Source organism: Monodelphis domestica, chromosome 6, assembly GCF_027887165.1.
Source record: "Monodelphis domestica isolate mMonDom1 chromosome 6, mMonDom1.pri, whole genome shotgun sequence".
NCBI classification, from domain to species: domain Eukaryota; kingdom Metazoa; phylum Chordata; class Mammalia; order Didelphimorphia; family Didelphidae; genus Monodelphis; species Monodelphis domestica.
Genome location: NC_077232.1, coordinates 267,731,491 through 267,758,966, shown reverse-complemented (window position 1 = coordinate 267,758,966; position 27,476 = coordinate 267,731,491). Strand labels below are relative to the sequence as shown.

At 37.0% G+C, this 27,476-nt stretch overlaps 1 protein-coding gene across 1 annotated transcript in view; it reads left to right on the top strand.

Moving 5' to 3' along the window:
• Nucleotides 1-27,231, top strand: part of ARHGAP24 (Rho GTPase activating protein 24) — a 31,496-nt gene extending 4,265 nt beyond the window's left edge. Inside the window, exons 2-7 of the mRNA XM_007495951.2 lie at nucleotides 5,327-5,531; nucleotides 8,290-8,422; nucleotides 10,952-11,025; nucleotides 13,835-13,956; nucleotides 21,227-22,241; nucleotides 25,929-27,231. Coding sequence (XP_007496013.2) covers nucleotides 5,327-5,531; nucleotides 8,290-8,422; nucleotides 10,952-11,025; nucleotides 13,835-13,956; nucleotides 21,227-22,241; nucleotides 25,929-26,163 — 1,784 coding nt within the window. The 3' untranslated portion in view covers nucleotides 26,164-27,231. The remainder of the gene's footprint in view (nucleotides 1-5,326; nucleotides 5,532-8,289; nucleotides 8,423-10,951; nucleotides 11,026-13,834; nucleotides 13,957-21,226; nucleotides 22,242-25,928) is intronic.
• The last annotated feature ends 245 nt before the right edge of the window (nucleotides 27,232-27,476 follow it).

Below are 27,476 nucleotides of genomic sequence, written 5' to 3'. Positions count from 1 at the left end.
AATAGATAAGCCTATGTGGTTTTCGTATATAAAACAAAGAATTATAGTTTAAATACATTAACTATATATAACTAATATATATTAACTAATATATAATAAATATATAGAGAGGTCATGTTGTATTTTTGGCCAAAAGTTTCTCAGAATCATTGGTTGGGCACTGTGATAAATCAGGATACAAATATAGAGAATGAGATAATCCTTTCTTACAAGGAGCTTAAATTAAAAATGCATCATCACTGAGAGTATTACCACTTGTAATTTTTTTCACCACAAATTAATATTGCTTTGTTGTCAATATCAGAAAACTGTTTTATGTGGGAAAAGTTGAATAATAGTAAATTTTGAATAATGTCAAATTTACAAATAATAGTAAAATGTAGATTACATTGATAAACCAGAGAACTCTTTATGTACCCATAACCAGAGAATTAGAATGGCTTGTTTCAATGTACTATCACAAAACAAATCTGTTAGCCACTCTTACTCAGATCAAGTCACCATATGTATCATATTTGACCACTGCAAATGGTTTCTTAATCCTTTCATATTTATAAATATCTAGGAAATGATAATGGCTTCTGCAGACTGGTCAAATGATTAACAGGTTTTTACTTTGTAGGGCTGGTATTTTTTAAAATTGTGGAAAAAACATTAAAATGTTCATTTGTACATTTATTATCCACAACTTTTTTTCTTAAATGTAGTCACTTTTAGCTTTTTAGATCAAAGTAAGAACTTGAAGATTTTGCATTGAAGAATTTAGAGTACATTTTATCTGGTCTTATGGTTGAAGTTAAAGCAAATACCTGGTTCTGTAATTCCTAGTGTGGAAAGGAAACAAGACTGACAGTTTGTGTGGGGGAAGGGCCAACTGGGAGTGGAAATAGGTACTCTGAAGAGGATAAAATTTTCAGCTTTGTTATTATGTGGTACAGCAAGCTGACAAAGAAAGCACAAATACACATTATGACAATATCAACAGAAAGAGGTTCATTCCCATTGATACAAGAAAGTGATCCAGTGTGAGGGGGAGGAAGATGTGTCAAAGGTGAAATGAGCTCAAAGTTGGGGTTCAGGTGGCAAAATTATACCCAAAGAATGCGTTTGGCTGACACCAGGCAATCAGCGGGATATAGGAGGGAGCATTCCTAATCAGAATCAGATGGGGTAGAAAAATTCTTGGGGTCACTGATGGATACTAGACTTGGATGAAAGTCAGGTAGCAGCATTCCTTTATCCCTGGGGGGAAGATCTAACATTGACTACCAAAGGCAGCAAAAAGGAGAAGGACTCAAGGCTCTTGCAGTCATCAAGAGTTCATCCTAACAAAACCTACACACTTTATTTGCCTGATTCAGGACAATATCTTAATTCCTCACTGTCCAAATTGGTTTTTAATTACCATATACTAATTGTGGTTATGACACATAGCAGATAACAAAAACTTTGCAGAGGTGTATGTGTGTGTTTTAATTTATTAACCATAAAAACAAATCAAGTGTCTTGTCCCCACAGTTTGACAATTATTTGTATGTTCTGTCCTACAGAAAACCTGAAATTCCATTTTCTCAAGTTTTTTTTGTTTTTAATTTTCAAAGAGCTCCATCAACCAGTTCTGAAAAGTGAGCAGGATGATTATCAGCCTGATCTCAAACAGTAGGGAGAGGAAACTGTTTATTACACTCGTTCCAGAGCAATACAAATTTTTCTGGCTTCCTGGCCTCTGTCTCAGAAAGTTGATATTCCTTAACTTGAATTACTTGGTGAATAAAAGTTCTTAAAATTAGAGAATACTTTAATCTATCCCCAAGTCTGTGAATAATACCTTTTTTTTTTCTTTTTAAGAGTCCTAGTTGAAAAGAGATAAAGTGAAACTCCCACCCTCTCAAACTGCTTTTTTAAAAGTGCTCCTTTGCGGTGATAAGTTCTCTCAAGCTCTATGGTTGTGCTTCTCAGGGGCCAGGGTTTAATGTGTGTATCATAGGCTTATCTTCATTTCACCCACATGTTGGACAGAGCAAAGTTTAACCATGCAGAGAACCCAAATGTGCAAAGTTAGATCTATTTCACAGAGCTAAAGACTCAGGAGTATATTGTTAATAAATATCCACTCAGCACGTCCTGCTGTTTCTTTGGTACAAATATCTTGATGCTTATTCTTTATTTTAGAAACCATTGCTGCCTTCAAAAGTGCTCTAAAAAACACTGAATTGGATAAAATAGATTTGCTCATGCAAGAGTTAAATATATACCACTAGTCTCACTGACTTAAAGAACATATATTAGATAGAAAGATATGATATGGAATCTGGAATGCCCTATTCCACCATCTTCTACTAAGCTACTACAGTGATTTTCCAAAAATAGAGGTCCAATCATGCCATTCCCCTATTGAATAAATTCCAGTGGATTCCTATTACCACCATACAAAATATCCTACTTGGTATTCAAAGCTTTATTATAACCTAGTCTCCTCCAACTTTTCCAGACTTCTTATGCCTTACTCTTCAACATGGACTCTTTGATCCATTGATATTGGATTCCTTCCTGGATGTACCCAGAACCAGACATTATATGTCTTAGTTCTGGGCATTTTCAATGGCTTTCCCCCATACTTCTGCTCCCTCCTCTGCTCTTTAAAGCCTAATTAAATTCCCACCTTCTACAGGAAGCCTTCTCTAACCCCTCTTAATTCTGGTGCCTTTCCTCTTAACAATTTCCTATTTATCCCATAGCTTGTTTTGTATATATTTGCTTTGTGAGCTCCTTGCGATCAGTTGCTGTCTTTTACCTCTTTTTGTATCTCTAGAGCTTAGCACAATGCTTGACATTTAATAGGTGCTTAATATTTTTAAATTTTTATTTAATTAGATGATTTAGAATAATTTTCCATGTTTACAAGACATGTTCCTTCCCTTCCCTCTTTTCAACCCCCTTCCAAACTTTAACTTAGTTTTTGTTTTTGTCATGGAAATAATCTGAGATGATAAACATCAACACTTTTTTTCATAGAAATGTCTAAGTCCATTTGTTTATTATTCTTCTCCTTGGAAGGAAAAAAGGGGACTATTTCATAGAAATGAACCTGATCCTATTTAGATTCCCATTGGCTCTCTACAATGTAATATATATATTCCAGTATATCTCAGCTCTTTCCCCCAAATTTATTTCTGAAGATAAAGAAGAGCTATAAGTACTATCTGATATGAAAGCTGAGGCATTGAGAAAGTGAGTGACTTGCCTGGGGTTACACACACCCATTTTAAGGAGGAGGCTCAGGACAGGCATGTCTTCATTCCATTCCAATCTAACTCCTAACTTGGGACTTTCTCTTCAATACTTCCAGTTGAGTAACTTCAGTCCACTCCACCCCACTTTGAGCTCTCTTTTCTGTGTTATCTTCCACCATTAGAAGGTAAGTTCCTTGAGAGCAGGAGGCTTTCCATTAGTACAATGCCTAATCACATGATGTTTAATGCTTATTGTCTTGACTCAGCATACCCACTACATTCTGAGGCCATTTCCCCTTCAATATAATCACTCTGTTTCTAGTAAACAAAGTGGTGTTCTATAGAAACTTAGTTATATGCATTTAGAGTCATATCATCACCTTTTTCTGTTCTCTATTTGAAAAATAAACAGGGCTAAAATACAAAGCTAGGATCAACATGAAATCATAGATCCAGAGTGGGTCATATATGACCTTAGTGACACCCTAGTCCAGTGATGGCAGACCTATGGCATGGGTGCCACAGATGGCACTCAGAGCACTCTCTATGGGCATGCTCACCACCCCTCAATTTCTTTACTAGAAAGTCAGAGGGACTCTGGTGGAGCTGCTCCCCTCCCCTTCTCACATTCTCTGCCTCTCTGCCCAGCAACCCAATGGAAGCACACAGAGGATGAGATGGGTGGCTCACAGGCAGCAGAGCAGTTGGGCTACTCCCCTCCCCTTCTCTACACATGCTACGGACAATCTTCACTTCCCCTGGCCCTCCATCCAGCAGCCCAATGGGAATGCTTCCTCCCTCCCCTGTGTGGGGTAAAGATGGGGTAGGCACTCAATGGAGGGGAAGGGCACAACACATGGTCTCTAAGAGGTTCGCCATCACTGCTCTAGTCCATTCCCCCAAAATGAGTGAACTGATACTCTTGGAAACTGAAGAGTTTTGCTCAAGATTTCACAGGTGATAAGAGCTGGAGGCAAGGTTTGAACTAAGCTCTTCCTGCTCTTCCCACTGTTCCGCAAAAAGATGTGGGGTGAAATGAAAGTCAAGCAAGTATAGTACATGTGTCTGTTAATGCATTGAAGATGATATTTTGGGCTACTAATCAACACTAGGATCAGACTAGTTTCTCTGGGCTATTTCTTTTTTAATTTCTTAATTTTTAAAAAGACGTTAAAGTCTTTTTCTATATTACTATCACTTGTTTTATAGCATCTTTCTCTACTTCAAATAGAATCCTTTCTTGTAATAAATATAGATTTAAAAATTTTTACCTTTATTATATGCTTAGTAATCATCACCACCACCAAAATTTAACAAATTTTGAAATATTACTAAGCAAATGCTAGGTCAATGTCCTAGACACTTCTGACATCACATACCTCATTCCATCACCTGTAGTTTACCATCTCTCTTCCTGGAAGTCAGAGGCAGACTTCCCTCTTGTATCAGTATTACTAATAGCAATTGATCTCTAATGTCTTGTAAGTCTGATATCTAGAATTCAGTATAATTGATTTTTTTTTAATCCTTACATTCCATCTTAGAATCAGTACTGTATATTGGTTCCAAAGCAGAAGAGTGATAAGAGCTAGGCAATGGGGTTTAAGTGACTTGCCCAGGGTCACACAGCTAGGAAGTGTCTAAGGTCAGATCTGAAGATAAGACCTTCCACCTCTAGGCCTTGCTCTCTAACCACTGAGACTCTTCACTGCCCCCCCCCCACCCCAATTGATTTCTAATGTCTTGTTTTCATGGATTTTATTGTGGTCCTCTTGTAAATTGTTCTGAATTTTGCATCAGATCATATAAAGCTTTCCCAATTAACCTGAATTCTTCCCACTCAGAATTTCTTACAGTGCAACACTATTACATTCATTTACTGCAGTTTCAGAGATTCTCCAATTGTTGAGAAAATAGAGAAAAATGATGAGATGGAATCTCTCTTTAAAGATGCTTATAAACAGTCCTTTGTGATTATTTAGACAGTGCTGCCTGTGGTTAAGTTAAATTCCTTCTTATGTGTCAACATTCAGATAAATAAACTATTTTCCCTAAAGCCACAATTTTATTTATTTATTTTTTTACACTTCAAGGTATTTTTGGACAGAAAGAAGAAACAGTCAGCTTTGAGAAGAGATATAGGAACTGCCTGGCCCCTATGCTAGTAGAACAATGTGTGGATTTTATCCGACAGTGGGGACTAAAGGAAGAAGGTCTTTTTCAACTTCCAGTTCAATCTAACCTTGTGAAAAAGCTACAGGATGCCTTTGACTGTGGAGAGAAGCCATCTTTTGACAGGTAAGTCAAAGAAAGTCACTAAGCATTTATTAAATACCTACTATATGCCAGGTACTGTGCTGAGTGTTGGAAATACAAAGAAAGGCAAGAAACAGTCCCTGTTCTCCAGAAGCTTACAGTCTAACATGGGAAACAACAATGAAAACAATTATCAACAAACCAGTTATAAAGACAAAGGAGAAATGCAAATCCTTCTTACTAAGGCAAGTAAAAGCAGAACCAAGTAGGACATTTGTTGTGCACATTCATCAATCAAAAGAAACTTTAATCAGTACTAGTCCATGTGGAATGAAAATACCTCGAAGATGAATCAGCATTTAATCTGCTTTAATTTCATTTGCTTCAAGAGTCAGAAAAGGCCATATTTTTAATCTCATCTTAGGGTACTTAAGGAATTAAGGGGGAGATTCTCCAATGTCATCAACATGTTATTGAAAGGATGGGTCTTTGTTTCAGGAAAAAACTTGGGAATCTTAAAATACAGTTTCCCAAAGGGAGCACAAACTCACTTTCCTCGTGCCTAATAAAGTTGAATTTGGGGAGGAGAAATTTGGAGAAACTGAAGAAAAATTTAAGGAGAATAATATAAGCCCAGATAATGGTCTACCCCCAAATTCACAAGATTGGTAAAGAGATAAAGCCTCAAGTGTGAATACCTGACTTCCCAAAATTTAGCTATATGTTTGGGGCACTAATAATTATCCCATCGCCAAAAAAGGTAATTACTTTTGTCAAGTAACTGTGAACTGTGTTAATCAGTTCATCAGAATTGAGTGTGAAATTTACCCCTTTCTGAATCAATGACAACCATTGTGCAAGAGATGTAAGAGTTCTCTAGTATAGCAAGCTGGGAGTGGGGACTTGATACAGACTGCCAACTCCTTTCATGTTGGCTTCTTCCCAGAGTCTTAGTCTTAGTCTTAGCAACATGAAGTGAGGTTGGTGTCTTCAGTTTCTCCCTGGAACTGCAGAGTCCAAAAAGACTGAAGAGCCTTTTAAAGTGAAGAGATTGAAGAGAAAGGATTTTCCCTTTTATTCTCACTAACTCTGTGGTTAGGCACTGATTTCCACCAGTGAGGAGAAAGTTTCATATCTATGGCTTGGGACTCACATTACACTTATATTATTTAGAAGATACAGAAGCAGAAATATAAGAAATAGAAAATTGTTTTAAAAGCAACAAATCCCTTCAGATGACCAGACAAGTGTGAACAAGACTTCAGAGATTTTACCAGTTGTCTCAGAAGGTACCAGTTAGCCTGTGTTGCTCCAAATGAGCCTTTTGTCTTGCATAATATGCTAATTGCGAGAGACAGGGAGAAGTCCTGTACCAAGAGGATGATGGTCCTAATTGCATTTGCTTAAAGGGAACTGATCAAGAGCATCCATTATCCTCTTCACAAAAGCTAGAGTTCTTCCCAAAATGCTCGATCACTCAGAAATGCAAAGACTGTTTTTAGAGCAAAGTTCTAAGTTTTGGCAAAGTTCTAAGACTGATATATTCTGACCAGATCCAAGTTAGAGGTTATTTGCCAGAGAAGGATGTAAACATTAACTGGCTTTATGTTCAGCTACGTCACCACACAGGGAAGACTAATGGTGATTCAGAAGTCTTATCAAGGGGGCAGCTGGGTGGCTCAGTGGATTGAGAGCCAGGCCTAGACACGGGAGGTCCTGGGTTCAAATTTGACCTCAGACACTTCCCAGTTGTGTGACCCTGGGCAAGTCACTTGACCCCCATTGCCTAGCCCTTACCACTCTTCTGCCTTGGGACTCCATGACAGAAGGTAAGGGTTAAAAAAAAAAAAGAAGAAGTCTTATCAAGAAGGTATTTGACACAAAAACTTTAATAAAATTCAAAGAAATAGTAAAAGCTATATGTAACAATCAAGAAATTGGAATATAGATGGTTGCAAGTTTGGGATTTATACCACAGAGCATGCCAGCAGAATTTGTGAACCTTAATTCATTGAGCCAATCCTCTTGACCTCAATTGCCTACAGAAGAAAAGAGAAGATAGCGAACAACCCCACCCCCAAGACTTCACTGCTTGACTCTTGGACATTTTCAGTGGTTTTCCTCATGCCTGGAACTTTCCTTCTTCATCTCTACCTTCTAGCTTCCCTGTCTTTTTTCAAGTCTTACCTAAAGGTCTACCTTTTGCAAGAAGTCTTTCCCAGTCTACCTTAATCTTAGTGTTGTACCTCAGAGACTACCTCTATTTTATTCTGTATATGTCTCTATTGTAGTTGTTTGCATACTGTCTTGCCCATTAGACTTTGAGCTCATTGAGAGCAAGGACTGTGTTTTGCCTTTTTGACAATTAATTCCTAGTACTAATCCCAGTGCTTTGCACATAATATAGGCTTACTAAATTTTATTTGACTGGTTGACTGGCTGGCTGAATTCAGTTCAGTGCTTTACTATATGAGATGATGTTTAGAATCTGTGAAATTCTAATTTTTGACCCTAATAATCTTCATGAAATAATATTTTCATTATGAATATGTATTTATAAGCCCCTTTAGGGGGCTTTTAAAAGATTCTATCTTATTTGATTTCCATCTCTGTAGTTCTATTTGTAGATTTTTTATATAATTTTTTTAAAATTAAAATTTAAATTTAAATTTAAATTTAAAATTTTAATTTAAATTTTTTTTAAATTTTTAAAGTTTTTAAATTGGGCAATTTTAGTGGGCCCAAGTCCTGCTAAAGAGTACATCACTGAAGAATATCTTTTAACATTCTATCCCTCCAGTAACACAGATGTGCACACAGTGGCTTCACTTCTTAAATTATATCTCCGGGAACTTCCAGAACCAGTCATCCCCTATGAAAAGTATGAAGATTTTCTGTCCTGTGCCAATTTACTCAGTCAAGAAGAAAAAATGGTAAGTTTAATAGAACCTTTAAATGTACATGTCTTTGAGGTTTATGTCAATGTCTCTGATCTTTAATTTGTAATCTTTTGACTCCCTTTAAGTTATTTTATACATCTTTGTGCATTGGCATAATAATCCATGACCCAAGGCCTCTAAACTGTGGGTTCACATAGATTGGGAAATATTGGCATCAATTCTTGGCTGGTTATAGCCTCACCTTTAAGGGAGTCAGGATGGTAGAATGGCAGGAAGAAGTATAATGCAGATTCCCCTACCACACCTTCAAGATCTAGAAAAATGTACCAGACTGAAACCTGATTGGGAAAGCCAAGAAAAAGTAAAAATGAATCATTTTTCCAGCCAAGATCAGCATAAAAAGACAGAGAAGGATATTGAGAATAGATCCTGCTCAAGAGTTCACCACAAAGAGCATTCTAATGTCCAGGGACCAAAAAAGGCCAAGGCTGGGAACAAGGCAGGAAGCACCAAGACAAGAAGAGATCCATGAGGGTCCCTAAAGTTTAGAGCAGGAAAAACTACCATCTGGTAGTTCTGTCTCAAAGTTTGGCTGTAGACCCAGGGCTGGCTGAAGAGGGGAGCTCTGCCTAGGAATAACAGAAGCAATTACAGCAAGTTCTAGTGGTATGTTGAATGAGGAATAGGTTGAGAAGCCAAGGGTATTTGTGATTTATTAATTCCCCTACAAATATTCACAGGAAGCATGTGTGCCCAAGGCAACTAACTCATAATTCCTGTCCTCCAGAAATGTTAGAGAATGTCAGAGATTCCTCAGAAACTTCACAGCTGGGTAAGGCATCTGTGTTGTCAGTGAGTCAGTCAATAAGCATTTATTTAATCTCTCCTAAATGCCAGGCCCTGTATTAAGCAGTGAGGATACAAAGAAAGACAAAAAGATAGCCCCTGCCCTGGAGGACAGCTCTATCTGTTGGACTCCTTGGGCTTGTTCTTGGATGGTCATGTCTCTACCACCTCTCATTTCAGGCTCAACCTCAATCTTTTTTTTTTTTTGAGGGTAAGTGACTTATCCAGAGTCAAACAGTATTTATTAGAAGTGGGACTTGAAATCAGATCTTACTTCTCAGCCTCAACTGTTTGCCTAGGATTGACACAAGTTCCTCAAGTCCTCCTCACTTAGGAACTGTTTTGACATTTGTTGCTTCCCAAGTAAGAGATGGGAGAACAAAATTATATTGTCAATAACATGATACACATGATTTGTTGTAAGTAGGTAATAAATTATGATAAATATGCTTATCCATGAGAAATAAAATTCTCACGTCCAAAAATCTATGCCTCGTTCTTTTTTCTTCCCCTCCCTTCCACCACTCCCCTCTTCCCAAGAAGGCAGATAATATGATATGGGTTGTACAAATATTATCATATAATACAGATTTCCCCTTTTGTTATATTGTGAAATAAGGCATATTGCTTACACTAAAGAAAAATTCATAGAGGAAATAAAGTGAAGAATGACATGCTCAAGTATACATCGGCATTCCCTCTGTTCCGCCTAAGGTGGTGGATATCCTTTTTATCATGAGTCTCTTGGAGATGTCCTGGATTCTTGCCTTGTTGAAGAGTTAAGTCCTTCACAGCTAATCATCACACATTATTATCGTTACTGTGTCTGGCTTTCTCCTGGTTCTGCCTCCTTCGATTTGCATTGCTTCATAAAAGTCTTTCCTGTTTTTCTTGTGATCATCTAGTTTGTCATTTCTTATGGCTCAGTAGTATCCTATTACGATGATATGCCACAACTTGTTCAGCCATTCCCCAATGGATGGACATCCCTTTGTTTTCCAATTCTTTGCCACCACGAATAGAGCTGCTGTAAATATTTTGAACATATAATTTATTTTCCTTTTCCTTGATCGCCTTAGGAAATAAGCCTACTAGGGGTATCACTGGATCAGAAGGGATTCACAGTTTTATAACTGTAAGTTTGCTACAGTCTTAAAAGGACAGTCTCGTATACACAACACAGAAAATGCCACCAGTACCAAACTGATGTGAGATGCGTCTCTAGCCTCACCAGAGCTCCTTCTTCCCTACCCTTCCCTGCAAAAACCAAACCAACAAACCCAAACCAAAAAACAAGCCCAAACCAGCTCGGTAGCAACAATAGAAGGATCCAGCCCAACACACTCCAGCTTCTCTCTAATTGTATGTGGTTGCCTTTCCTGGAGGTACTGCTCCCAGATGATGCTTGCTGGTTTCCTCCAGGTTGTAGATAACATGTAGATAGTCCTCCTTCCATCAAAGCTTCTTTCCTCTCCTCTCACCCCCCACATTGGGTCTACCTCAGTTTGCCTTTTTTTCTTCTGAACTAGTCTGAGACCAGTGTTTGGGAGGTTCTTTCAGATCGACAATAATGTCTAAGAGGATACCCAATTTTTTCAAAATAGATCCTTCTGGAAATAGAATAAAAAAATATAATACACGTATTCCTTATATACTTTAATATTGGGTTTTTTTCTGAAAATAGATAATTTATTTCCTTTTTTCTTTCTTACACAGGGGGTTAAGGAACTAATGAAGCAGGTGAAAAATTTGCCAGCAGTTAATTACAATTTCCTCAAATACTTATGCAGGTAAAAACTTTTTTTTTAAATGATAATACCTAAGGGAGAGGCAATGAGCTCTGCCCATGAATGCTTCATGCTTGTATCAGCAAGTGATATTTAGGCCTGGAAGATGACCTTGTGGGAAGCCGAAAAAAAAAAGTCTTCATTAAGGGGGGGAGGCAGGGCAAAGACTGACATCTCTCACCCTCACCAGGTGACTGGAACATTTATCTTGGTGTGTATTGCTGAATAAAAGTGGAACCAAAAAATGATCATAACTATTAATACTGTTAGCCCTATCACTAATATATGGTGCCAGCTTGAGAAAGTCACTTAAACCCCTGAGAATCTTTCAGTGTCTCATCTGTAAAAACAAGAACTTGATGTTCTCTGAGGCCCCTTCCACTTCCATACTTCCTTTTATTTGGTATTCCTGTATCTATTCCTGCACTTACAGGGATGATTAAATGCAGCCTCACTATTAGTTGTTTCTAAAGCAAGATAGGGAAAAAAATTCAGTAATTCATCTCTAGCTGAAAAAAGATATTTCATGAGGAGGAATTCTCCTTTCTGTTGTCGTCTATAATATACATGTCACAATTAAGAACACTCAGTTGATGCTTCAATTGTTTTTCAGTCATGTCTGACCCTTTGGAATTTTCTTGGCAAAGATACTGGAAATGGCTTGCCATTGCTTCCTCCATTATATTTTGAAGATGAGGAAAACTGAGGCATTTGGGGTTAAATGACTTTCTTAGGACTGTGCAACTAGTAAGTGTCTGAGACCACATTTGAACTCAGCTCTTCCTGATTCCAGGCCTGGCACTCAATCCACCATGCCTCCTAGCTGCTTCTACATTATATGAGGGCAAATGGAAAGTTATAGAACAATTAGATCAAGGATCAGAAATTATTTAGCAACAGATGTGCTAAATTATTTAGCATGAGGAACATATCTCTGCTCAGTGAGAGATGACCTTCTAGCCCTCTAGGCTCAGGCCACAGCTGTCCTTGGTCCCTCAAGGGCCAGAGCAGACTCACTCCTAAGGAAAATTCCCACTTAGAAATGGTCAGTCCTAATCCCACAACTGGAAGCTCTGCCCCATTAGCTTCTTGGCCAACCACTTAGACCATCTAGGTGTCAACCTCAGGTTCCTCTTGTAATGGTAAGAACCCATTCTCAGTAGGGTAAAATTAGCCTAAATGGTCTAACTCTAAACCCATCCCTATTCTTGGTGGGTCAACCATCTGAATTTTGTTTCCGAAAGGAAGAACAATCAGAGAATCAAAAGAGCAATGATAGTTATCAGTAGTTGGCTACCATTAGCCAGTTTTCTGATATCTCCTGCTTCCTTAAACCCCAAAGGGCAAAAGGATCATTAGGTCCTACTTTCCTGGTCCCCGTTTGATGGGAAGTCTCTATCCCTTCTGAGCTCACCATAGGAAATCTGCTCTTTGGTTTGACAGGTGTGTCCCAGACCAGTGAAACTCACCCCCTAATACTGTTAGCGCATTTCATTTGGAGTTCAGTCCTCCCGCCACCCACCAAGGGAAGTGAAATAGCATTTCACTGGTGTATTTTCTTAAATAATACTTTCCTGGCACATTTTGAAAACTACCACTTAGTTGTTTTTATAAACTTGAGTTTTGTTTTTTTGAAACCCTTACCTTCCGTCTTGGAGTCAATACTGTGTTTTGGCTCCAAGGCAGAAGAGTGGTAAGGGCTAGGTAATGGGGGTCAAGTGACTTGCCCAGGGTCACACAACTGGGAAGTGTCTGAGGTCAGATTTGAACCTAGGACCTCCCATCTCTAGGCCTGGCTCTCCATCCACTGAGCTACCCAGCTGCTCCCTAAACTTGAGGTTTTTAAAATTGATTTTTCACAAGAATGTCACTTGGGTAGTTGCACTGCAGACAAAAATATGCTGAGAGTATTGCTTGATGGTCAGAGAGGGTTTAAGTAGATTGTGTCTAGAATTTAGGATAGGAAATTCCCTGAATATTTTTATATTTGTTGTAAATGTAGTTTTTAACTATATATCTTTCATTGTAAAATATCAGATGAATGGGAACATCTATACAGTATGCAATCAATGCTATAAATTTTATAAATAAGTTGAAGCAAAAATTCTTTGTCTTCTCAGCAGAGGAATCTAGTTTTGCCTTTTTTTGTTGCTGTTGTTAAATAGATTTAAGCTGACTTTAACCTCTGCTTTAAAAAAAACAAAGAAACAAAAAAAGCCCTTACCTTCTGCTTTAGAATTGATTCAAGTATTGGTTCTAAGGCAGAAGTGCTGTAAAGACTAGACAAATGGGGTCAAGTGACTTGTCTAGGGTCACACACCTAAGAAATGTCTGAAGCTAAATTTAAACCCAGAGCCTCTCATCTCTAGTCCTGGCTCTCAGTCTCCTGAGCCCCCTTGCTGCCTTCTGTAGCTTCTGGCCTTAATGTATCTAGAAGTAGATCCTGGAGTGTTCAGAAATTGTGATTTCCCCGAGGTCAAGATGTGTCAGAAGTTCAACTAAATTAAGCCTTTGTCCTACTGACTCTGTGCCCAATTGACTAAGCAGGTTGGGATAAATAGCATATGATCTCATTAAGCTAATCCAGTAATAGTCAGGCACATTTTCTCTATTCTGACTGCATAATTTATTTCTCCAAAAATTCTGTTAACTCAGTCATCAAATAATACTGTACTTCCCCTAGTGCTTTGTCTATGAATAACATGGAAATAGAAACTAGCCAGAGGTAATTAGCATTTGGCTCATGTTCCCATGATCTTCCCCTGACCACATTAATCCCTCTGTATTCTGCTTATTTTCTGACCTCCAACAGCTTCTTGGATGAAGTCCAGTGCTACTCAAGTGCTAACAAAACGAGCATACAGAACTTGGCCACTGCCTTTGGTTCTAGTATCCTGCGTCCCCGAGTAGAAGATTCTAGAACCATTATGGAGGGTGAGTAAGAGAGAAATCCCACCTATTTCTAAAGCAAGACGAAGCTTTTTCTCAATATTCTGGATGGGTTTGGTCCTATATGATTTTCCGTTGAGAGTGAATCAAAAGTTATTCCATTTATTAACTGGTTTGCTTCATTGAAAAAATATTCTTTGGGAGTTAAGCAGTTGAGAAATTTGGTATACCATATTTTACAGAGATCTACCCTCTCGGAGTTGGAAAGGATATTAGAAGATATCTTAATTGAATAATGAGAATAATAGGCAACATTTATATGGTGCTTTTAGGTTTGAAAATTTTTTTGCCAATATTTCACTTGATCTTTACAACACTCCTGGTGCCGTAGGAGCTATTATTATCCCCATTTTACAGATGAGGAAATGGAGTGGCAGTAAAGTAACTTCCTTAAGGTCACATAGCTAGTAAGTGTCTGAGGCTGGTTCTGACAGATTTTCCTGATCCCATGTCCATCTCTCTATCCATTGCTACACCTGACTGCCTAAGAGAAACTCCTTAGCTTTTCAGAGAATTTTGCCTTCACTTAAAGGGTCCCAGGGATGATAAGCTGCTATCCTCCAAGGTAGCCCATTCTATTTTGGTTGTCTTTAATAGTTGGGAAGCTTGTGATCTTTCTTCACATTGAATCTCTCCAAATTCTGTTTATTATTCCAATCAGAATAAGTCTAAAGCCACTTACTTTTGAAAACAGCTGTCCTGTTTCCTGATAGGCCTTCTCTTATTCACACTAAACATTCCCCGTTTCTTCAACTGATTTTCATATGGCCTGGTCTCCACTCTTCCCACGAACTTATTTACCTTCCTCTCAATGTGAGCTGGCTTGTCCTTCTTCCTTTTATAAGACGATAATCTGACTATAGAATTCCAGATATGACCTAATTAGAGTAGTACAAACAAATTCAACAAACATTTACTAAATGCTAATAATTTTCAGAGGATGATATCAGGTGCTGGGCATACAAATAATAAAATGTAGCATTTTCACTAACCCTGATCTCAAAGGTCTTGATGGGAATAAAACAAATAGAAGGGAAAAGAAGCCAGGGAAGGGATTTTTTTACCTAGATAGTACTAAAGGGAAAAAAAAATCTATACAATAATTTACTCTGTTTAAGCATAGGCTTTCTAGAAATAATATTAAATTAATTAATACACATTAAAATTAATATAAAAGTCATTTCCAGCTTAGAAGAGAGAGAGGGAGATCCAGAATGCCTTAGTCCTCCATACCCTCAAACATGATTCTCTGCCTCTAGAAAGTTTTAGGTTATATTTATAAAAATCTTAAACAAGGAAAATTTCAAGTGTCAAAGTACATTTTGTTGTTAATATTTCCTTAGCTACTCAGTTCCTTCTTGGAAAACACGCTTTAAGGATTGAAAGAGTACTTCCCCGTGATACTTATTTTAACTTAAAAGAGGACACTGTCTTAATTGAGTTATGAGTCAGTCAATCACTTCAAATGGATAGGGAAGCAATGATATATACCTAAGAGTTGTCTGTCTGTCATCCTTACTTCTGTTCCCATTTCCCTAAATGGAAAAGTATTGAAAGTATTTTAGGTTAGAGAAATATTATTTTTTTACATTTCTGTAGAAGAAGAAGAAGGTTTTTTGATGTATTTCCACTGTAGTAACAGGGATTGTAAATGGAGCCATGGAACAGGAGCCTATCGTGTTCTTTCTTTTTTTTAACATTTCAAAAAATTCTCAACTTAACAAAACTCAATGAGGGTATTGCACTTGGAATCTTTATTAGTTAGTTAATCAGCATGCCTTTACTAAGCATCAGCTAGGTACTTACTATGCTAAGTATTGGGGCTTCAAAGAATAGCAAAAAAATTTAAAATAAAAAAAACATCCTGCTTTCAAGGAGTTAAAATAACTATGAATAAATAGAATATATAATGGATGAATTGGAGATAATCAATAGAGAGAAATGGAATCAGAAAAAGCTCATATAAAGAAGAATTTTAGCTGGGAATTTTTGAAGGAAGTCAAGGAAGCTTAAGAGGTAGAACTGAGGAGAGAGAGAGAATTTTATGCATGGGGGACAGCTAATGAAAATACCTGGAGTTGGGAGGAACAGCAAGGAGACCAAGGTCCTTGGATCACATGGTACATGGAGAAGAGCAAGCTCTAAGATGTAGGAGGGAGGAGCCTGATTGTGAAGGTCTTTAAATTTCAAATAGAGGATTTTATATTTGATCCTGGTAGTGATTAGAAAGCACTGGAATTTACCCAATAATGTTTTTTTTTATTTTTATTTTTTTTTGCCTTTCACATAGTAGCTGCTTAGTAAATGCATATTGATTAACTGACTAATAAAGATTTCAAGCTTATGTTTAATCCTCTCCTATATTCTTACTCTTTGGGAGTCAAACAGTTGGGAAATTTGGTATTTTATTTATATATATATATATATATATATATATATATATATATATATATATATATATATATATATATATATGGCAAGTCCTCCATTCATGGCACCATGACCCTGTTGTTGAAGCTACTTTGTTCTGTAAATGATTGACTTATCTCTGTTTCTTGGAGATACTCATGATATAGACTTTTCTTGGTCAAATATTGAAGCTTTTAACAATGGATATCTTCCTGGCAAGACCCAGCCTCATCTTTCTTCTCCTTTTTCTAAATCAGTCTCATTTTACCTACAATGTCCTGGTCTGGGATACCCCCAACCTCAGAGGCAGAACTCAATCTGTGTCTCAGTAATTGGAGATGGCTTCTGTGCCTTCTCTAATAGGAAAGTTGACTGGAACACTGTAGCTAGACGCCCTCCTGTCTTTTGTTTCACGGATGACCCAGATTGGACTATCTTTAGAGAATTTTAATATTTATTGCAACTTGTGACTCCCTGAGTTAGCCTAGCATAGGCTGTTGAGTCTGTCAGAGATGGCCTGGGCTCTCCACTGAGGCCTGCTCAAGCTAATTCTGAGCTTGGATTACCTTAGAAGGTCAGAACTATCCCCCAAAGCGTCCTAAAGCTCACTGGGTATGGCCTTAAGTTTACCCATGGTGGATCAGCCCTTAAACTGTCCTGAAATGGCCTAGATAAGACTCCCAAAATTGACTTATATAGAGCTCAGTTCAAGATACCAAACTGGCTGAGATGGCAGCTCTGCAGCCTCCAAATCTCTCTGAAATAACCCCTGGCCAGTTGACAAACTCTGCTTCAGTTCATGTAACTGATCTGTTTTGTCTTGTTTTGTTTTGTTTACCACTTGAAAATATCCCATTGTATTCATATACTATAATTTTATTTTATTGTGGCCGTTCTCCAATTGATGGGCATCTGTTTTCCCAATTCTTCGCTATCTCCAAAAGATCTTGTCACACACATACAATCTTTTCCTTACTTTCAAAAGCCTTTGTCTTTGTCTGCCATAATCTTCACCAAAACCCCTTTCCGCATGGTATATAGAATTGGAGGATATAAACATGGGGACCTTTTTTTGTATATTTAACACTATTTAAAGAACATGAGAAAAGCAAAGAAGTAGTCTTACCAAATCCCTTTTATGACACAAATAGGGTACTGATTCCAAGACAGGCAGATCATAAACAGAGAAAGAAAACTATAGACCAATCTCCTTAATGAACATAGATGCAAAAATCTTAGATAAAATACTGGCAAAAAGATTCTAGCAAGTAATCATGAGAGCTATTCATTATGATCAGGTGGAATTTATACCAGGAATGCAAGGATGGTTCAATATTAGGAAAACCATCCAAATAATTGACCATATCAATAAGCAAACCAACAGAAATCATATGATTATCTCAATACATGCAGAAAGAGCCTTTGAAAAAATACAACACCCATTCCTATTGCAAACACTAGAAAGCATAGGAATAGAAGGGTCATTCCTAAAAATAATAAACAGTATCTATTTAAAACCATCAGCCAACATCATCTGCAATGGGGACAAACTAGATGTATTCCCGATAAGATCAGGAGTGAAACAAGGATGCCCATTATCACCCCTTTATTATTTAATATTGTACTAGAAACACTAGCTGTAGAGATTAGAGAAGAAAAAGAAATTGAAGGGATTAAAATAGGCAATGAGGAGACCAAGCTATCACTCTTTTTTTTTTTAACCCTTACCTTCCATCTTGGAGTCAATACTGTGTATTGGCTTCAAGGCAGAAGAGTGGTAAGGGCTAGGCAATGGGGGTCAAGTGACCTGCCCAAGGTCATACAGCTGGGAAGCTATCACTCTTTGCAGATGACATGATGATCTACTTAAAGAATCCTACAGAATCAACTAAAAGGCTAGTGGAAATAATTAATAACTTTAGCAAAATTGTAGGGTAAAAGATAAACCCACATAAATCATCAACATTTCTGTGTATCTCCAACAAAATTCAGCAACAGGAGTTAGAAAGAGAAACTCCATTTAAAATCACTACAGACAATATGAAATATTTAGGAATCTATCTGCCAAGACAAACACAGGAATTATATGAACACAACTACAAAACAGTTTCCATACAATTAAAACTAAATCTAAATAACTGGAAAAACATTAATTGTTCTTGGGTAGGATGAGCTAATATAATAAAAATGACAATCCTATCCAAATTAATCTACTTATTCAGTGCCATACCTATCAAACTACCAAGAAACTTTTTTATAAAATTAGAAAAAAATAGAGTTCATGTGGAAGAACAAAAGATCAAGAAATACAAAGGGAAATAATGAAAAAAATGTGAAGAATGGGGGGCCTAGCAGTGCTAGATCTTAAACTATACTATAAAGCAGTGATCATCAAAACCATATGGTACTGGCTAAGAAACAGAAGTGTGGATCAATGAAATAGACTAGGGGTAAATAACCTCAGCAAGCTAGAGTTCGATAAACCCAAAGATCCCAGCTGGTGGGACAAGAACTCACTATTTGACAAAAACTGCTGGGAAACTGGAAAACAGTATGGGGAAAAAACAGATTTAGATCAAGATCTCACATCCTATTCCAAGGTAAATTCAAAATGGATAAAGGATTTAAACAGGGAAATCATAAACAAATTAGGTGAACATAGAATAGTATACCTGTCATATTTGTGGAAAAGGAAGGAATTTAAGACCAAGCAAGAGATAGAGAATGTTACAAAATGTAAAATTAATGACTTTGATTATATCAAGTTAAAAAGATTTTGTACAAACAAAACCAATGCAACCAAAATGAGAAGGAAAGCAACAAACTGGGGAAATATTTTTTATAACAAAACTATCTGACAAAAGTTTAATTTCCCAAATATATAAGGAACTAAGTCAAATTTGCAAAAAAAATCAAGCCATTCCCTAATTGACAAGGAACATAAATAAGCAGTTCTCCCATGAAGAAATCAAAATTATCAATAAGCACATGAAAAAGTGTTCTAAATCCCTCCTGATTAAAGAAATGCAAATCAAAACAACTCTGAAGGACCACCTTATACCTAGCAGATTGACCAATATGACAGTAAAGGAAAATAATAAATGTTGGAGGGGTTTGGCAAAATTGGTGCACTAATACATTGCTGGTGGAGTTGTGAATTGGTCCAACCATTCTGGAGGGCAATTTGCAACTATGCCCAAAGGGCGATAAAAGACTGTCTGCCCTTTGATTCAGCCATAGCACTACTGGGTTTGTACCCCAAAGAGATAATAAGGGAAAATAATTGTACAAAAATATTTATAGCCACGCTCTCTGCAGTAGCAAAAAAATTGGAAAATGAGGGGATGTCCATCTGGCTGAACAAATTGTGGTATCTGATGGTGATGGAATACTATTGTGCTGAAAGGAATGATGAACTGGAGGAATTCCATGTGAACTGGAATGACCTCCAGGAATTGATGCAGAGTGAAAGGAGCAGAACCAGAAGAACATTGTACACTAGCAGGACTATCCAGAGGAACTTATGAGAAAGAATGCTATCTTCATCCAGAGAAAGAACTGTGGGAACAGAAACACAGAAGAAAAACATTTCCTTGATCCCATGGTTTGATGGGGATAAGATTGGAGTTTTGATGTTAAAGAATCACTCTACTGCAAATATGAATAACATGGAAATAGGTTTTGAACAATGATCCATGTATCACCCAGTGGAACTGCTTGTCAGTTCTGGGAAGAGGGAAGGCAGAGGGACAGGAAAAATCATGACTCGTGGAACCATGGAAAAATATTGTAAATAAAATTTTTAAAAATAATGTTTATGGGAACATCTCATATGACCTATGAATTGCATGGTATAAAATACCAATTAAAAATAAAACAAAATACCAAAAACAATCTATTATAAAATTCAAGTCTATAAAGAATGACTGTACTCTAAGTGAATTCCCACACAGAAGCAAAATCAGCATTTAGCCTATTTGTTTTCATTGTTTCCTAACCTGACAATCTTATTATGATGGAAATCCTTGTGGGAAATCCCTAAGTGGGAGATGGGGACCTAGGTTCTAATGTGGCCTCAGACTTCCTAACTGTTTGACTGTGATCAAATCACCATTCTTCTGCTTGGGAACCAATACTTAGTAGGCAGTTTTAAAAATTGTGGAAATAGATCTTTCACAAATATCAGAACTCTTTATTCAAAAGAAGCCTCAGTTTCCACTTGTATCCTTCCCTGACAACCCTCTCAGACAGCCACACCTCCTAACATTTTTTTTTAAGGAAAAAATGAAAAAAGTTTGACAAAACTAATCAGTTTGGGGAGGCCTGTGGAAACCTCACTTTAAATCTAGTGTTCTGCACCTGTGCACAAGAACGGGGAAAGGGGTGGTGTTTTTGCCTCTTTATAAATAAAACCAAGCCTTTTCTTTCTAATTTAGCAACATCCATTTCCAACTGTTTTGTGGTTATTCTTTCTAGTTTCATTGCCCTTGTCCTTGTGTATATTCTTTCACATGGCATCAGGGAATTGAATTTTTCCTTTTTTTTCTGAATTTCTTAAATCACAATAATATTCCATTACATTGGCACACTCCCCTTTGGTTAGCCATTCCCCAGTAGATCGGCACCTACTTTGTCTCTGCCTTGGAATGTCGAGATGGTTACTCTAATACAAATATCAAATGCCTCTCAAATCTGCCTGGATGGCAGTTTTCTCCTTTTCTTTACACAGCTAAGTTCTTGGACTTGAGAAACTTGGCAATGAGTAAATGACACTCAACAAAGGAAAGGTCCATTGTTTATTCTTAATTATTTTACTTACGTGAGTTCATCTGTTATTTTCTCCCAGGAACCTCTGCGGTCCAACAGTTGATGTCAGTGATGATCCACAAACACAAGCAGCTATTCCCCAAGTGGATCGAGCTTCAGACCCAGCAGCCAGAAGTTTTGGGCAACAACAATGAAATTCAGAAGAAATGGATGACTGACCAGCGACAGAACCAAAAGAACACAAACACCAAGGACAGTAGTCGAAGGTGCTCTTGGGATAATTCTCCTCAGAGAATTAATACGGAGAATGAGCCCCCCATAACTCTAGCGGGGACCAAGACCAACAGCCCACCAAATAGTGTACACACATTTGACGTCTCCAGGAGTCCTGCTCTCACAGTAAAAAAAAATCCTGCCTTTAATAAAGGGAGCGGCATAGTCACTAATGGCTCCTTTAGCAACAGTAATGCAGAAAATGAGAAAATTCTGTACCCTTCCACCGGAAGCCTGCAGCCCAGAAGAACTTCCCTAAAAGGGGCAGGCACTAAAATGGGGACATTCAGCGTGCAGAATGGAGGTGTCCGGATGGGCATTTTGAGCACGGACACTCTGGGAAACCCGATGACCAGTCGGGGCTTAGGCTGGATGTCCAATGGCTATGTGACACTGAGAGACACCAAACAGAAAGATCCAGGAGGAGATGCGGACCACCTGAACAGGCTCTCTACCTATGACAATGTCCATCAGCAATTCTCTCAGACCCACTCAGAGGACAAACAGAGCATGGACAGCTCTGCCTGGTCTGCCTCCTTGTGTGAAATGTCCCTTTCTGAACATTCCAACTCCTGTCATTCATCCACCACCACCTGTCCAGATCTCGACTTCCCTGGGGCAAATCTTGAAGATCCTGTGCTAGAAAGAGCGTCCCAAGAGGAGCCCTTCCACCCTGAGGCTGATAAAGACAGCAGAGAGAAAAGGAATGGGAGAATCTACAGTGACCACGCAAACAGCCCTAGTGCTCTGGACAGTCTCGTTTCTAGCCTGAAACAGGAGATAAATAAACAGAAGATAGAATATGAATCTAGGCTAAAGAGGTAAGTGGTCTCAGAAATTTGTAGCCATAAAGCACTAAAAAAAAAAGAAAAGAAAGGAAAAGAAAAAAAAGCATCTGTGGAATACAGTTAGGTAGTCTCTGAAATGTAATCATATGCCCAGTGAGAACTCCAGCATTTGATTCATTTTTCTCAGTAGTAATAGTTGGAGTTGGGCAGCTAAGCAACAGTGGATAGAGTGCCAGGGCTGGAGTGGGTAGGACTTGGGTTCAAATTTGGCCTCAATTACTTTCTAGGTATGTGACCCTGGATAAGTCATTTAACACCAATTGTCTCACTATTACCTTTCTGTCTTAGAATCTTTTTGTATTATAGGATAGAATGTGAGAGAAGAGAAGAAAGAAAGAAAGAAAGAAAGAAAGAAAGAAAGAAAGAAAGAAAGAAAGAAAGAAAGAAAGAAAGAAAGAAAGAAAGAAAGAAGAAGAAAGAAAGAAAGAAAGAAAGAAAGAAAGAAGAAAGAAAGAAAGAAAGAAAGAAAGAAAGAAAGAAAGAAAGAGGGAGAGGGAAAGAGAGAGACACACACACACACACAGACAGAGAGAGAGAGAGAGGGAGGGAGAGAAGGAGGGGGGGACGGAGGGAGAGAAGGAATTGGAACAATGCTAAAATTATCAGTCAAGCATACTGGATCCCAATTTCTTAAAGCTACAGTTTTCGACATATTTTATATAAATTAGTTGATGTTAACTTGAAACTAAGGGAAAATTGCTAGCCAAAGAACAAAAAAGAAAAGATGATCTTTCTCATCAGAACTAGGCATGTTCACCAAGGATCTGAGCTTATACTTCCAGATTCCTGCCATATTAATTATTAGGATTTGGGAACCCCAAATTTGGGATTTCTGGAATTTCTTAGGAATTCATGAAATTATAAGTTATTCTATATTTTAAAAAACATTTTATGTTTAAGTCATAATGGGTTATCATAAAATAAACCATAAATCACTTTTCCATAATAGGGTTATATGAAAAGTTAAAGACATTTTTGTTTAAAAGGTTATACAAATAATTGCATGAATGGTATGAGTTAATCTAAAACATTTGGCAATAAGCTGACTGATTTCCTTTGCCTTTCTTAATATATTTAATATTATATTTCCAACATTTTTCATACACCCCATTATAGATATCTAAAATTGTTTAATAAATAAGAATGATTCATTTAGTAGTATTTACAAAGAACAGAGCCTATGGTAAATATTTAAAACTTGAAAATACTAAATTATATTCAGATCTCCTTTCAAGGGTCACCACACAGAGTCACATGTAGAAATTGACAATTTAAAGGAATTATTTTATTTCCAAAAGTTGTTAATCATGTAAGTATTCATACAACTTATATAAAGTATATATATATAAACTTACTTATATTTATATTATTTGCAAGAATGATTCACCATTAGGAACAGACAGGACCATGAACAAGTACTTATAGCTCTACAACAGTTACAAGCAAGACTGACTGACTAGATCACAACCACAATCGTAAATATGTCTCTAATGTATTCTATCCTGTTTTTCAGAAATGTCGATCTTAACCTTTAAATCTCTGTGTGTGTTTCTTGCTCTTGCTTCTGATTTGATGTCCATATATTCCTATGAAACAGTAAAATCTTTATATTGATTGTTAACCTTTAATGATCATAATTTTTCCTTGTTTCTCAACTGATTTTTTTAATTGCAAGATTCAGAGAAATATATATGAATTTTCTAAGAAATGTCAGGAAAGAATTCTCTTATAGAGACATTCATCTGGGCAACTGAATAGGGCTTTAACTGGGAAAACATAATTGGAAGAAAAAATTGATCCCAAGTTCCAAAAAATTTGGGCCTGGGCTAAGAAGACCAAGGATCATTATATATATCATTATCATGTCAATTTGGGTCATAGTAACTATAGCACTTTAAAGTTTACAAGGTTTAATAATATCTTATTTGACCTATGTGAGGTAGCTTACTCAGATATTTTATAGGAAAAAAAACTAATGCTCAAAGAGTTTGCTTCTCCATTTTATGAATCTCTAAATGTAATAGAAAAAGCAACAAATTAGGCTTTAGCCTAGATCCTAGCTCTAACCATAAGTTGTAGAATTTGAATAAATCATTTAACTTCTTAGAATTTAGTTTCCATATTCACAAAATGAGAGGGCTTAATGAACCCTAAAACTCCATGTAACTCAAACAGTCTATGTTTTTGACTCTTATTTTAATTATTTCCCATTGTATTAAACTTAATGAAATATCATTATGCTTTGTGCAAAAAACAACTTTGAAATTCATCTTAAATGGACATTTAAAAATATTTTGGACTTAAAAAATATGGTTTTTTTTAAAATATGATAGATCGATTAAAAGAACAAAAATTCAAATATCATTTGGTGTGAGAAAATTTCATTTAAAATTCATTTACTCCCAATTCTGTCCCTTTCTTTACCTAATATCCTTGAAAGGAAAATTGTTAAGGAAATGGCAATGCTTTTCTACTATCCCTAAACAGACTACTAAGAATACAAAGTTCTGAATATTTTGCCTATTAATCAATAGAGATAATTAATGTAGTCAAAAGAGTCTAGTTCCCTTCTCCCAAGGATTTTCAGCTCTTGGGGCTGGCAAAAAAAAAGATTCCTCTATATGTATATCTATATACACATATATATGGGGGGGGAGGGAAGGAGAGAGAGAGAGAGAGAGAGAGAGAGAGAGAGAGAGAGAGAGAGAGAGAGAGAGAGAGAGAGAGAGAGAGAGAGAGAGAGAGAGAGAGAGAGAGAGAGAGAGATCTTGGATTCTTTGTCTCTCTCCCTTCTCCTACCCTGAATCAGTTGGCAAGCCCTATCAGTCCTTCCTTCATTACATCTCTTGAATATTTCCTCTTTTCCCTTCTTTGTCACCCTGTGCTACATAGTCTCATCTTCTCAAGGCTGGATGATTACTATAGCCTTCTGGTTGGCCTCCCGGTCTCAAATTTCTTCTCATTCCAATCCATACTCCACTTAAATGTCAAAATGATCTTTCTAAAACTCTAATGACATCACTCCCCTCCTCCCCTTTTCAATAAAATCTACTGGCTTCCATTTGCTTTCAGAATTAAATGTAAAACCCTCTGTTTTGGTTTGAAAACTTTTAAAAATTCTTCACGAGTTCATGAGAACCTTCAGAACCCTCCTAACTTCCTACCTTTCCAGACTTCTTACACCTTGTTTCTTTCTATGTATTCTGCAACCCAGTGACTCTTGCTTCCTTGCTGTCCTTTGAACAAGACATCTCATCTCTTAACTTCATTTCCATGCCTGGAATTATCTCCTCCCTTACTTCCAATTTCCAACCTCCCTGGTTTCCTTTAAATTTCACATTCTGAAAGAAAACTTTCCCCTTCCTCCTTAGTGTTAGCTCCTTCCCTCTGAGTTTATATTGTTTGTATGCAGCTGTTCACATGGTTTGTCCCCAAGAGATTGTGAGCTCCTTGAGGTCAAGGACTATTTTTGCCTTCTTTGTCCTCCCAGTGCTTAGCTCAATGCCTACTTACCTGAAGCAAGTCATTGAAACCTGCTGGACTTTTTCTTCTGGAAAAGGAGGGGAATGAAGTATTAAACAATGGTATTATTTGTCCCAAATCTTTGATCCCTTTTTTCATTTTTACTGAGTGCACTCTATGCCTTTTCCCCCCTTGCAGTTTGGAGCAACGAAACTTGACCTTAGAAATGGAAATGATGAACCTCCATGAGGAACTGGATCAAGAGAGGAAAAAGTTCACCATGGTGGAAATCAAAATGAGAAATGCTGAGAGAGCAAAAGAAGATGCAGAGAGAAGAAATGATATGCTACAGAAAGAAATGGAGCAGTTTTTTTCTACATTTGGGGAATTGACGGTAGAATCCCATAGAAACGAAAGAGGCAACACTATATGAATTCATTAAGCATCCTCGTGCTGGGATGGCACTCTTGAAAGGAATTGCAATGAGGATATTATACTATATTATATTCTGGTAATCTGATTGATAAAAGCACTCAGCACTATAAATCCTGGAAAGAAAAAAACAAACTATATTAGATCATCTCTCCTTTCAAAGTAAACTAATCCAAGCTGGGCTGTACTCCTGAATACTCCAACAAGTTACTGTCGAGTACTGAAGTCTAGTATATGTATATATTGTTCTGCTTTAAAGTCATCTAAATACAGAAGTTGAATTTAATTTGCCAAATCAACTGAGTTTTCTATCAAGCTTTCCTCCATTACATTTCTGGTACTGAGTTTTGCTGATTCATTTTAAGCCTTGGAAGTTTTTGTTACCGATCTTGCTGGGAAATGAAGATAAGAGAAAATTATATTTGTGCATGTCCCTACATATACAATGTAAGTGGTTAAAAACCCATTGATAACTTGTGGTTGTGAATTTTGACCATGAACAAAACCCAGTGTAAATAATTTCATAAAATATAACCTATATACTTAAAAAAAAAACCTTGGGCTTCCCTTTGTTTCTTTAATTAAAAAAAATTCTACCTTCTCCCCCTCCTACCTACCCACCCTCTACAGAGAAAGAGAAGGGGGAAAAATTCTCTTAAAAAGATTAATAGTAAAGCAAAACAAATTCTCACATTGGCAATATCCAAAAAATGTGTGTCTCAATCTGTATTCTGAGTCCTTCACCTCTCTGTCAGGTGGTAAGTAGCATATTTCCATATAAGTCTTCTGGAATCAGTTAGTTGCATTGATCAGAGTTTCTAAGCCATTCAAAATTGTTTAACTTTATAATATTGTTATTGTTTGAATTTTTCTTCTTGTTCTGCTAATTTCTCTTTGCATCAATCCATAAAAGCCTTCCCAGGTCTTTTTGAAACTGTCTCCTTCATCATTTCCATGAATTGTTTAGCACTTTTCCAGTCTATCACCCGTATTTCAATAATTTTCTTCTTCCAATTTCAATAACTTTCTTTACAAAAAAAATCACTATTCCCAATAAATTTGTACATATGAATCTTTTTCCTTTTTTTTTGGAGTACTTTGTAATAAAGATTTGGTTATGGTATAGTTCTGTCAAAAAGTAAACACAATTAAATAATGTTTAGGGGCATGGTTCCAAATGTTTTTCAGACTAGTTCACAGCTCTATCAAAAATGCATTAGAATACTTGTTTTCCCACAGCCATTCTACCATTTGTTATTTTTCCTTTTTTCTGCTAGTTTTGCCAATCTGATATATATATATATATGAAGTATA